The following is a 13,811-nucleotide window of genomic DNA, read 5'->3' as shown; positions in this document are numbered from 1 at the left end:
AGCTGAGCCTTTGCTCCCTTCTCTCTCTTAAGCCCCTCAAGTCTGTCCATCCGGCAAAGGCTTGTTTTCATCCTAGTTCTTCCAGGAAGCTTTCTTGAACTCCTTGTTCTTCAGAAAGATGGATCTAGAGAAACAAAAGCAAAAAGCAAACAAGAATTAAAAGTAAACTCTGTGCTCAAACAGATCATGAACCTTAAAGAAAATCAAAGTGATGTGGAAAGATACACAGAGCAAATGATATTATGGTGGGCCCAAAATGCCCCTGCAGTCTGGGAAAGAGAATTAATTTATGAGTAACAGATAGAAAACAAAGATCCAACAATATATCATCATGTCAACAATTAGAAGGAATAGAAACACTAGTTCCAGACACCCCCACACTCAGACGATGAGTCAGAAAAACAATGAGGACAAAAATGAACTGTGTATTGATGCTGCTCATTCTGGTTCTGGTACAGTTTCCGAAGTATTGAGCTCTGCAAGTGAAAACAACATTTATTTGAATCATTTATTCCAGGCTTTAAAAAAATCACCTCAATTTCCCCTCTCTGATAAATGTTGTACATGTTTCCATTGCTGGTGAAAGATTTTGCTGTGATTAAAGATTTCATGAAGTTATGACACAGGCGGAATAGATCTTCATTCTTGGAAGCTCATTTTTCTGTGAACTGAGTAAAGAGCCCTCTTGTAGGCAGCTGTCAGAACTAATGAGTATTTTGCAAGTGCTGAAACTCTGAGGCATTCACTGCCACCCAGAGCTCCAGAATCAGCCAATACAAACCTGTCATCTGAAGATAGGTAGCATTACTTCAACACCATAGTCTGCCCCCATAATGGTGATACTGTGTTTCTGCCTTCCTCCTCCCTTCAGAGGTCGCACATGTATCTCCTGAGAAATTGATACTTCACAGATGCTCTGTGGCCTTTAGACAGTGTACATATCTGTGTATGTGAATGTGTGTGAGCTCTAGACATACACTAGTGCTCTGTACCTCAGTTCCCTTTCTGGAGAGACTGATGGATCGGTGTGGCCTTGGGACCGGGTCCCTGTCTGCTGTGAAGGCAAAGCATCTTGAGCTCTTAAGTCTGGAATCTTGGTCATCATCCCAGTACCTTTGTCTGCTCCTGAAACTCCCCTTCCTAGTGGCAAGTGTGGCATTGATGGCTGCATCCTAGTGCTGTAGGGATGCAACTGCAAGATGTGAGAAGTGGGGTCAATCTTTTTACCCTTTGGTTGGCTTTCCCACCACCTATCACAGCCTTACCTTCACTTGGGGAATACATTTGCAATTCAAATGCCCTTTCAAAGGTCACGTTTTGTAGCCACAGTAAGCTGGAAATGACCAAGCACAGATCTTTGCCTCTGAGCACCACCTCTCCTTCAGTTTAACCTACTCCTCTGAGGAGGACATTGCTTCTCCTCAGTTGCTGTCATTTCTGTCTGCTATCATGGGTCTGATCATGCTGTTTAAATTAGCAAACATCTATTGATTACCTGTCTTGTGCAAGCTGTGACACAAGGTATTTGAAGTAATGTGTTGGTTTTAGGCAAGCATTCAACTGTAACAGAAACCTAACAAATAGGGATGAACATACATGAAGTATGTGTTGTTGGATTTTTAAAATATTTTACCCACATAACTCTAGAGGGAGGAGGAAATGTGGGGCTGTGACAACTGTTTTTGAATGTTGTTGATTCTCAGGTTGTTTCTGGCCTCTCCTCTGTCATCAGCAGCCTGGGGTTTTCTTCTCCTTGTTTCTGAATGGCTGCTGAGTTTCAAGGTATCCAACTCATTTCTAGGATGGAAGGAAAGGGAACATGGAAGGCTACAGGTAGAAGCTGTTTCCTCTCAAGGCAATGTCCTTTATTTGACATGAAAGTCTTCAAAACCCATGTCTTGTTGGCTAGAACTTTATTGCATGGACCATCCCATTGCTTCAAGGAACAATGGGAACTTGACTATTTGCCTTTCCCCTCCTCTCAAGGAATGAGGTTTCAAATGTGTAGTTACTTAAACTATGTCATCTCTCACAGATGAAAAAGTGGGGAGACATCTCAGGGTAGGAAACTTCAACTGGTGTATGTTTAAGCATTCATGGTCTAATTTTTTTTGTGCTCTGGTTTCCATACCTTTCTTGTTACATGGTAGCTGAAGGGGTGCTGTACTTTTCTTGTTGCTGAGACAGTTCTTCACTTGGACATTGCCTTTACTTAGTGACACCACATGCCAAGTATGTATGTGATATTACTTGATCTCAGCTTCTAGTTCTTGCCATATGCTGGGGTTTGGAGATCGTGTTGCCTTCTAAGGTCCCTTGCTTTGTAAAGGTTGAGTTGTAAGCACATGTCCCTAGGGCTAAGGAGGGACCTGATACACAAACACAATATTTAGAGTTCATAGTCATGTTCAGTTTGAGTCTCAATAATTCTGTGTTCAGAGGCATTTATCAAAGGATAAGTTGCACTTCAGTACATTTTCAGAGTAGAAAATTCTCAGAGTAGAGAAAAAGGCAAAGTCATTCTTCTTTGGCTGTCAAAGAATTCTGAATTTTCTCTTGTCTTTGCACACAGTACCCGGCAGTGCCACCTGCTCCTGGACGTCTTCAACTCCACAGAGCACGAGCTGACAGTTAGTGCCAGGCGCAATGAGGAGCTCATCCTTCATGCCGGCGAGTGCCAACGGTAAGTGCCCTGTGAATCAGGAGCCAAGGGGTAGTGAGAGCTGGCCAGGAGCATGGCCAAGACTGGGACATGTCTCTGAGCAGAGAGCATGGTCAGGGCTGCAGTAAGTCCCTGAGCAGTCAGCACTTGCCAGTGGTGGGAGATGCAGAGCTCCTTGGTTGGGTCCTGGCCACTCCCCACACCAAAAACTGTGCCTCCAAACCCCACCTGCATTTTAAGAGAATATTCCTATAGATGGAATTATGGGTGAAACTATTTAAAAATTTTTTTAAATTTTAAAATATTTCAAACATACAAAAAATAAACTAGTATACCTATATACTAGACTTTGACATTTTTCTATATTTGCTCCACACCACCCTCTCTGTTTTAAAGAAATAACATTTTAAAGAAATAACTGGCATTAACATTATGTCAACAAGGAAATGCAAATATAAATTCAAACCACAATGAGACCCTATCATACATTTTCATTAAGGTTAAATTAAAATGACAGCACTGAATGCTGGTGAGGATGTGAAGCAACTGGAGCTCTCATTCCTCTTTGATGGTAATATGAAATAGTACTATTAGTGTAAAAAAAAATCCTGGCACTTTCTTATGAAGCTAAGCGTATGCTTATCCTTTGCCCAGCAATTCCAATCCTAGTTATTTAGTCAAGAAAAATTAAAACATAATATGATTCCAGAAAGTTCTATACAATAATATCCCCAAAATAGAAAGAACACTGGTGTCCCTTACAGAAGAATGAATAAACAATTACTACAAATAGTAATACCACAAAACAAAAATGAATTAATTAATAGGAGAAAGCATGGTAAGTCTCAGGAGTGTAGGGAAGTAAAAGAAGCCTTATCCCAATGAGCATGCATTGTGTAATTTCATTTATGTGACTCTCTGGAATTAGCATAGTCTGTCTACAGTGGAAAGAGTCAGGATATCAGTTACCTCTGAGGGGCTGGAATGGGTCTGACACAGAATAGGCAGAAAATAACTTCTGGGTGATGTTCAAGTGGAATAACTCAGGGGTTTCAGTTACACACGTGCACACACTCATTAAAACCCAGCAGATGTTCACTTCTAATTTATACCTATCCCTATGTGTGAATTTTACATCAGAAGAAAAAAAAAACCTATCAATAGATTTTGAGCTCATTTTGTGCTCATTAAAGATATGTATGCTGAAGGATTTGGGATGTCTTAGTTATTTTCTCATTTCTAGAACAAAAACCCCTACACTCACAAGTTAAAGGAAGAAAGCTTTATATTAGCTCACAGCTTGTAGAAGTTTCAGTCCGTGCGTGATTGGGTAGCTCCATGGTAGAGAAGCGTGGTGGAAGGGCATGGCAGAGGAGAAACAATTCATGTCATGGCAGGCAGGAAGCAGCAGCCTTCTTTTTGCTTCGCCTTTTATTCCACCTGGGCTACAAACCTATTGGTTAGTACCACTCGTACCTAGGGTGGGTCTTCCCTCTTCTAAATCCGCTGTCACACTCGACTGTATTAAACCAGTCAGTGGACTAATTCAGTATCACTCACATGATCCAGCCACCCCCAAAAGTTCCAGCTATAAGTGCATGAGGCTTTGGGGACATCTAGATTTAAGCCATAGCAGGGTCTATGATGTCTGCATTTATCTTTGAAGTGCATAGCAGATCAGATGGGTTAATAGATAAGCAGGGAGAAGGTCAGAGGAACAGACAGGCAGAGAACGGTGTTCACAGCAGCGTGTCCCAGTGTACATTCAGAGTATTCACTGTGACATTTTTTCAACTTTATATTGAAAGATTTTCAAAGGAAAATGTTGGGGAAAGTAAAATAAAACAGCTAAATTCTAGTCCCCACCTGCTTCATGCCATCTTCGTTTCTCTCCCTTTCCTCCTCAGATGGCTCTTGTGTTGGTGGTGATGGTTTTATTACTTTTATTGTCTATACCTATACCCACAGCCAAACATTATTTGACAGTTTTTTTTTTAAATGGCATGAGTGGTTCCCTATCATATATGTCCTTTTGAAACTTACAATAAGCATTATACTTTGGAGCTAAATATAAATCTAATTCTTTCATTTTGACTGCTATTAATATTTCATTGTATAAATATGGCACCTTATTCATTTCTATGCTAATGCACTTGCTATGAGGTGGCTTCCAGGTTATTTATATTTAATGTGATTGTTAATGATATATGAATGTAAAGTGAGACTGTGAACCCCTATAGCCAGACAGATTTGAGTGATGGTTGGAATTTGGAGACCCAGTGGCTAGGGGGACCTTTATGACCTTCCTTCGAGAGAAGCTGGAAAACCCTCCCAGAGGAACACTTGATCTCATGCCCTGCAGTGAACTTGCCATAGTCCAAGAGCCAAGAGAACATAAGTCTAGTCTTCTTATCATGCCAATATAAAGCATTAAGAAATTTATAACTTGCTGTTCCTCAGACAAAGGTCTACTATCTAAAATAAAGAACTAAAAACATTCAGACCCCCCCAAGTATAAAGACCCAGTTCAAAAATGGGCATCTGAAATGAACAGACATTTCTCAGACAGAGAAATAAAAGCAGCAAATAAATACATGAAAAAATGTTCAACATCACTGGTCATTCGAGAGATGCAGATGAAAACAACACTTGAGATTCCACCTCACCGCACAAAGAATGGCTGCTATCAAGAAATTAACCAATAACAAATGTTGGTGGGATTGTGGGACTGGAGCAACCACTATGGAAATCAATATGGAGATACCTCAAAGAACTAGCTTTTGAGGTTCCATTTGACCCAGCTATTCCTCTCCTGGGTATCTTCCCAAAAGAATCAAAAGAATCTTACCGTAGTAATATATGCTCACGCATGTTTATAGCGGCATAGTTTGTAATAGCTAAAACTTGGAAACAGCCCAATGGCCCATAAACTGGAGACTGAGTAAAGACGATATGTGTGTGTGTGTGTGTTTTTAAATAAAATGGAATACTACTCAGACATAAAGAATGAGAACCTAGAGTGATTTATAGCTAAGTGGATGCACACTGAGGCCATACTCTTAAGTGAAATTAATAAGTTACATATGTGTAAATACAGAAATGCCGAATAGTTTCTCTGGTGTGAAAAAGTAAAAGTGTAAATAAGGATTAAAATGTATAATTGATATTGTGTAATGGGAAGAAAAGTCTAAAAGAATAGAGGAAGTGGGAGAGGAAGGGAAAAGATAAAAAGGGAAAAGAAAAATTTGTAAGGAAAAGCATGGAAACAATGCCTTTGTAAACAGGGAAGGGTGGAGGGGCTGAGGGGAGGGCTGGGGAATGGGGAAAAATAAGAACCTGATAAGTCATGTATAGGTACAAGATCCCAATGATGAATGTAACTGTGTTGTGTACCTAATATGTACCAATAAATTTAGTAAAGATTAAAAAAATTATAACTTGCTAAGCTTGTTCTATAGAGCAAGCTTGACATTGGCAATGGACGATTGATATTAACAACCCCAGTCGCAAATAATTGCAATTTGGCTTTGTGTTTCAGGCTTCTTCTTTATTAAGCTTTTTTTGCTTAACTTCTCATTTCTGAATGTTCCTAACTCATATATTCTTTTATTCATTCATAAAATATTCATTCAATAAATATTGATACTTTGAGAACCTATTTGCTAAGCCCTGCATCAGGCTTCAGGAGTGGCAAGATGAATAAATAAGGACCCCTCCCAGTAGGGGAGCAACAGCACAGTGTGACAGTGGAGTGATGGGCAGGACATCTTGCTGACTTGGCTTGGGTGGAGAACAGTGGGTAAATCAGAAGCTATGGTATCACATCTGTCTGGGAAGTCAATTTTGCACAGTCTCCAGATGACCACCAGCCAATGGGGACTCAGCTAAAGTCATGTTGGGAAAATTCCACTCGTGAAGGACTAGGATGCCATTTTTAGGAAGCAGTTCAGGTAGAGGAAATAGATGAGGTTGACTCACTTGGCAGCATTGGGAGGCACCTTATGGACCTTGGCATAGCCTCCATGCACCCAGTCTTCACCCCCTCAGTGCCCTATCTCTTCTCAGAGTCTGAGTTCAACCCCTGACCTTACTCCCTTCTTCCGCCATGATGAGCCTTCCCTGCTGCTTCTAAGGCTTTGCTAGATGCTGAAGAAAGCTTCCCTGTGTCTCCTAAGTAGGTTAGGGTGGGTTCTGCCTGCAGAGGGTAGAGACAGTAGTGGTAGTAGTGGACTTCAAATTCTCACTTCACCTCTTCTGGTGGGTAATGCTTTCCCTACCCCTTGGGAAGTAGGTGTGTGCACAGTTCTTTCCTCTAGAGAGAACACAGCCTAGGGAACAGAAGGAGCCACATTTCTGGAAGTAGCATGGCTTTGGTGCTGTCCCTTGCAAGGCTATTGTGTTCAAAGCCAGCCTGCAGTCCAGGACAGGTATCTGCTTCTACCTTGGTTTTTTTTGGTTGGAATGGGTTTGGCTCTTCCTTCTGATAAAAGGAGGTGATATGTTATCCAGCACAAAAGCTGTAGATGTAAACCAGTTGTTTTTATTTTTCCTTTCCCTGCTCCATTCAAGGTTGCGGTTGGCATTGAAAATGCCAACTTCAGCCAACAGAGGAAAGGGTAAGGGGATGCATTGATCAGCTTTGTGTTAGTACAGTGAAATGCTTGAGGCAATTATCTCATACAGGACAAGGTTTATTTAGCTCGGGGGATTCACTTTTCAAATAGCTCAGTGAAGCCTCTGCCAGGACTGCCACTTGGCTGTATCTCCTCATGGTACATGGCAGATAGCAATGATGAGAAAAAGCAAGCGATTACACATTGACCAGGAATGGATTGCAATCATTTCCTTATAAGAATGAGCAAATCCATTTCCCAAGAACCACCATCTCCTCTACCCCTCAGCCTTCAGCGCTCCACAGCACTTTCTATAGCACCACCCTGGGGATAAGGCCTGGACCTAGTGGATCCTTGGGCCATGCAGAACTCACCCCTAGCAAGGGAGCAGCAAATTGTCTATCAAGCTCTGCCAAGGGTTAAGATAATTAGTAAATGTAATGCTGCTTTTGCCGTCACAGTGCTTATATTTTGATGTGGAAGAAACACAGACGAACAGGTGATTGTTACACAGCTTGAGGAGAATTGAAAGCACACAGGAAGGCACCCAGCCTGGGCTCAGGCCAGGGAAGCATCTATGAATGCCTCTTAGCAAAAGTGTATTTCTTAGTCTGTTCAGACCGCTATGTTACAAAATTCTGTATCCAGTGGGGCTTGTAAACGACAGGAATATACCTCTTACATTTCTTCCCAGTTTGCTGACTCTGTGCACTCACATGCAGAGAAGTGAAGGAGCTCTCAGTGCCTCTCTTATGCAGCATGAGTCCCATTCATGAGAACTCTGTTTGCTCGACTTTTCATCCCTCTTCCCTTCCAATAGCGCTGCACTGTGAGTTAGTATTTCAATGTATGAATATATAAATTTAGGAGGCACATAAATATTCAGACCATTGATTTCACCCCTAGCTCCCCCCAATTCATATGTCTGTCTCTTGCAAAATAATTTCATCTTATTCCAGGATTATTCCAACATGTTCACACTGGCTTATACCACTGGTGGTACATGCATGACTGTCCATGCTACTTGATGAAACAGTCTGGCACATACCACTTGTGGTTCAGAGCGACCTGGAAGTGAGACATTACAGATTATAGCCCCCTGTGAACATGTTAACTCAAAAGTCTAAAGCTCAAAGTCTCACCTCAATATTTAAATCAGATATGGGTTTGATTCAAGTATAATTCACATTGAGGTAAATTTGTTTCTGGCTGTGGGTCTGTGAAATCAAACAGATTAGGAGCTTCCAAAATGCAGTTATGGCACAGGCATGGGGCAGACATTACCATTCCAAAAGAGAGAAATGGAAAAGAGGGCAAGAGTTACAGGTCCCAAGCAAATCCAAAACCTAACAGGGCAAACACAATTAAACTTCAAAGCTTGAGAACAGTCTTCTTGGCTTAGTGCTCTGTTTTCTAGATCCACCTGCATGGAGTCCCCCCATTTCAGGACCACTGGAGCATGAGGCCTGCCTTCCAGATCCATTGTAGTAGCACCTGTAGCTTTAATAATAGGGATTTGGCCTCTAAAGTTCTTGGGGACCCCAGAGCCAGCTCTTTGCCCATGTTCCACTGAGCTGGAATTGAACCAGGCCACTGTCCCTGTGGAATTGCCCCATGGTCTGTTGGGGGCTCTCCCCTGTGATGGCAGGGGGCAGCCCTGACAACTTCTACATTACGTGTGGGGTCATTCTTCTATCATCTTGGACAGTGGGGTCCTGGCTTCTGTTGAGGTGACTGACTAACCTCTCATGGTCCATTTGCTCCTACCCTTCAGGTTTTCTCCTACCATTCAACATGGATAGGCTGAAAGTATCACAAATCTTTAAATTCTGTTTCCTTTTGATTAATCGTTACACCTTTAACACATTTTTCTCTCCTTTCATTTTACTGCAGGAGGTCAGAAGACCCCAAGCCACACCTTCAAACTTGGTATAGATGTTTTTCTTAGCCAGACATCCACTGTCAGGACTCACAGGCCCTACCTCCCTGAAAATGGAGGATGTGAATGCCAGTGACCCTCATCTGCCGTGTCTCATTGGGTAGCCTTTCCACCACAGCACTGGAGTGTGTTCCTTAGTTTGTCTGAGGCCTCTTCAGAATGGCAGTTACCATTTGTTGTGCCTTGTATCTAGATGTCCTTCCAAAGCCTCATGCAGTCATAGTGGGGCTTTTTGGACCTTGCTGGATCTAGGGTGTGTGTTATTGGGATCAAAGGTGTGCGGTTGTAAATTAGTCCACTCATTGGAATTAGCATATTTCTGAGTGTGGCTGTAAGGATTTACTGAAAACAGAAGTCCCATCTTGAGTGTGGGTGGTATCACCCAAGAGGTTTGTAACTTGGATGGGATAAAAGGGAAAGATGGAAGGCAGGCTGCTTGCTGTCTTCTCCCTGTCTTGCCATGAACTGTTTCTCCTCTACAATGCTCCTGTGCCATGCCACCCTGCCTTGAAGCCAGCTATTTATTGAAACCTCTATAAACTGTGAGCTGAAATGAACCTTTTTCCTTTAACTTGTGAGTATTAGGTATTTTGTTTCAGCAACAAAAACAGTAACTAAGATACCTTTAATGTCTCTGTGAGCATTTGCTGGGTGCTCTCTAAAAAGACTGAGGCTTTCTCACAGCTGTCCCTTTTTCTTTCTGGGATCTCACCAGAATTGCCCTTAACAATCTGCTGAAGGCAACATAGTCCTTTTCTGATATGCATCTCATATCTCTGCTGCCTCTCCATTACCCAGCTCCAGAGCTGCTCCAAAGTTGTAAGCATTGGTTAGAGTTGTGCCCTCTCTCAGTGCCAATTTTCTGTCATGGTCCATTTGGGCTGCTTTGACTACCACTGACAGGGTAGTTTATAAAGAATAGAAATTGATTTCTCACAGTTTTGGAGGGTGGAACCTGGGGTCAAGGCACCCACATACTCTGGGTCTTCTGAGAACTGCTTTCTAATTTGCAGATGGTAGCTTCTTACAGGTGCCCTCATGTGATGGAAAAGGCAGAGGTCTTTCTTGTGATTCTTTTATAAGGTCACTAATCTCATTCATCAGGCCAAAACTCATGACCTACTCACCTCTCAAAGCTGCTGCCCCATCTCCCAATTTTGTCATCTTGGGGGTTAGAATTTCAACAAATGAATTTTGGGGAGAGGGCACTGCACACAGCCTACAGCAAAATATGCCAAATAGGTAGGACTAAGGGAAGCAGTACAGGCAGAAGAACCAGTGTGATGTGGAGGTGTGTGCATGTGTGTGTGCGTGTGTGCGTGCGTGCGTGTGTGTGTGTGTGTGTCTGTCTGTCTGTCCAGGGAGTAGTGTGAAAGAGTTGTTCATAAAGTGAATATTTGAGTTTTTAAAAATTAGAAAATTAGGGCCAGGGATTTGGCTCAGTAGTTCTGCCGCCTGCCCCCAAAATTAGAAAATCATTCTCATCATTGTATTTCTGAGATATCTTTTCAATCGTATAAAGTACAACATTTCTGCAAATGGATATAGAAAGTACTTTTCCACCTTTCTAATCTCTTCTTTCAAAGGTCCTTTGGAAATAAGTGACTCATCTCTCATTCTCTGAGTTTCTGGGACATGCTTGGTGTGTCAGTTCTGTAACTAAGGACCGTCAGTTAACTTTACTTCTGCCCAACATGTTTTGTGCCACTCGGTCTGCAGTGATTACATTTCCTAGGTTTCACCTTCTCAGTTGTGATGTTTTTAATCTGTGCCAGTCATATTGACTGTCCCTTTTATTCTAAAGGTGGTATCATCCAAGGGGCTACTCTCACATATTCAGCATCTTTCATCTCCATGGTGGTTCTTCAAAGAAGGGGTTGTGAGCTTGTTTGCGCTGTAAGAGAAGTCACTTGGCAAGTGCCATGCAGTTGGTGAGAGCTGGGCCTCAAGTCTTGAGCAGCAACTATACTCTTTGCAAGAGTCAACTGCAGTTACTTAGGGTGTGTCCCATAAAACTGGTTGTCCTGCCAGGCGTGGTGGTGCACACCTGTAATCCTAGCACTCGGGAGGCTGAGGCAGAAGGATTGCTATGATTTCAAGACCAGCCTGGGCTACAGAGTAAGTTACAGGTCAGTCTCAACTACATAGTGAGACCCTGTCTCAAAAACAAACAAACAAACCAACCCAATAAAAAAAAACTGGTTGTCCTTCTTTACCAAGCTTTAAAAGATGACCTGAAACACTAGCAGGTAAGGGAACTGCCTAAACTTTCTCAAGGAAATACAATGTCACTATCAGCAAATATACTGGAAAATTAAGATATAATTATTGTGGGTTTTTTTTTTGCTTAATTACCAAACTATTAAAATTAAATTTCAAAATAACCCTTGTTTATGCTTAAATTGCCATAATTTACAGTAATAGATGTTATCATTACATGCTTCAAGATACTGGGTTTTGCTCCCCACCCCTTCACTGCAGAGGTTATAAGTTCTCTTGCAGTGGACTTGGCACGAAAACATCCAAACACCTTCATCATGGAGGAGAGTCATGGTTAACAGTGTCTTGAATGGATTGATCTATCCTGCCAGTGCATCCACAGGGATCAGAGGCAGTTTTGGTACAGGAGGCCCAGAAAAGTACTGAGGTAGTCTGCAGTTCTGCACCTTGTTGCTGATGCTGCCTTCAGGATACTTAGGCAGTGGTTATTCTGTTGTGTCCCATATTCTTTCTTATCCTGGTTCAGAACTGTCCCAGAACTCAAATATCTGGCCCCACCTCCTACCTATCCCTAGCTTTGTTTCTCATTCAGTTCCTTCAAATACTGCAAAGAATCTTGTGAATCATCAAAGAGATACTTAATTGTGTAGAACACAGTTTTATTGCTATTTATACTATTGTAGCATTTCTCAATCCCTCTACCCAGGCTTCCCTTTGCAATCTTCCTAAGTTACAGATTTTTTTTTGTTGTTGCTGTTGGATTTCCTGTGAACCTACTTTTTCAATCTGAAAGGAAGATGGGAGAGATGCCTCATGCTCTTGCCCTTCCAGCTGAGTCTCAGGACACTTAGCAGCCTTCACAGGGCTTCTAGTCTCCTGTCCAGAGCTCTTGCTGTCACCCCAGACTAGCTCCTTGCTAATAGAAATTTTAAAGTTGCCCTGACAGAGACCCAGATAGCTCTTGAGCAAATGGGAGCCTCCTAACAATGATGGATAGGCAGAGGGCAAAAATGTCAGAGTTCAGCCCAGACAAGCACTGGGACTGGGAGATTTGCTGCCTTGGAAGGTGCTGTGCTTTGCTAACTCAGATGATAGGGAAAATTCTTTTCTTTTTGTGAGCAGATAACAGTAACGCAATTTGATTGGGTTTCCATATCCTGTGCTCAGAAATTGTAGCTGGGAGCTTTCCTTCTTGACTTTTCTCCCTGTTGTTCTTGGGTGGCTTCTGCAGTGGGGCTTAGAGTCTTCCCTTAGTGTGGGGGTGACAGGTAGGAGCGCACATACTGTTCATGCCACTCTTGTCTGCAGACCCCTGTGCTATGACAGAGGCTGTGAGTATATGCCTGGAAGTACATTGAGCCATTTCCAGCCTGCCTCTGCTACCAGCCATGTAACTGTCCTAGGCAAGTCACCTGCCTAGTTAAAGTCACGGGCTGTCCTATAAAATAGCAACAGCAATCTATGTTACATTGTTGTTCTACTTGGTAAAGCTAACCTTTATTGAGTGCCTAGGTATGCACTTGATGCACAGCAGGTGCTCTGTAAGTGGTAGCTGCTGTGTCACTTTCTAGTACCCTTGACTGCACTTCCTCAGTGGTCCCTGTCCAGGTCCATGGCTGGATCATGTCACGGCCTGTATGACAATGTGTTTGCAGGGGTGTACGCTTCCTTTTTGTGGACAGGGTTTTGCTCAAGTGCGTAGACTCATTAAGCTGTTCATTAGCCTGACTTCTCAGTGGTCTCTAAAGTGGAAACAGGGCATCCTCTTCTCATCTGTCAAAGTGAGAGACCACAGTGGCTGTTTCCCAACAGAGGTTTCATATGAAGAACTGAGAGGAGTCACTGTGTAGGTGGCTGGGCAGCCGACAGGTCTCAGCCCACACAGAGGCATCCAGGCACAGCTATAGCTGCAGGAAATGGGATTCAAGGCAGGGCAGGAAATATTACAGATAGAAGTCTGGGGAATATGAGCCTGTAGCCCTCTTGGGGATTGCATCTGAGCCTATGATGTGAGGCACATGCTGCTGAGGTGCACTTGTGGAATTCCACAGAAGAAGTCTCCTCTTCTTCCTGTTACCTTGCTGCCTCCTTCTAGGTGCCAGGGGAGATTGCAGGGATTTATGGGCACAGCAGAGATGTGCTCTTCCAAGTCAGAGTGGTATAAGCAAAGCAGAAACCGCTTGACTAGCAAGGTGGGGAGATGGGAGCACCTTCTTCTTCCTCTTTCCCCATTTTTCCCCAGCTCTGAGCTGCCTAGAAGCCATGGATCTCTTGGGTAGGGTCCTCGTATTGTCACTCCTGCCAGACTAGAGGTTCCTAGCCTTTGCTGCATATTATAATTACCACGGGATTTTCCAAAAAAAAAAAAAAAAAAAAA

At 42.7% G+C, this 13,811-nt stretch overlaps 1 protein-coding gene across 11 annotated transcripts in view; it reads left to right on the top strand.

Moving 5' to 3' along the window:
• Trappc9 (trafficking protein particle complex 9) overlaps window positions 1-13,811 on the top strand; it is a 682,458-nt gene that overhangs the window by 483,409 nt on the left and 185,238 nt on the right. For all 11 annotated transcript variants that reach the window (XR_004516032.1, XR_004516033.1, XM_033760864.1 and 8 more), the window contains one exon: window positions 2,573-2,683. Coding sequence is in view for 9 of the 11 variants with exons in the window: in XM_033760864.1 (XP_033616755.1) it covers window positions 2,573-2,683 (111 nt within the window). In the remaining 2 variants the exon portion in view is untranslated. The remainder of the gene's footprint in view (window positions 1-2,572; window positions 2,684-13,811) is intronic.

The sequence above is a fragment of the Fukomys damarensis genome, unplaced genomic scaffold, assembly GCF_012274545.1.
Source record: "Fukomys damarensis isolate Sample0158 unplaced genomic scaffold, DMR_v1.0_HiC HiC_scaffold_5, whole genome shotgun sequence".
Lineage (NCBI taxonomy): Eukaryota > Metazoa > Chordata > Mammalia > Rodentia > Bathyergidae > Fukomys > Fukomys damarensis.
The sequence above is the reverse complement of the archived record's forward strand: the minus strand, read 5'-3'. Positions and strand labels throughout refer to the sequence as shown.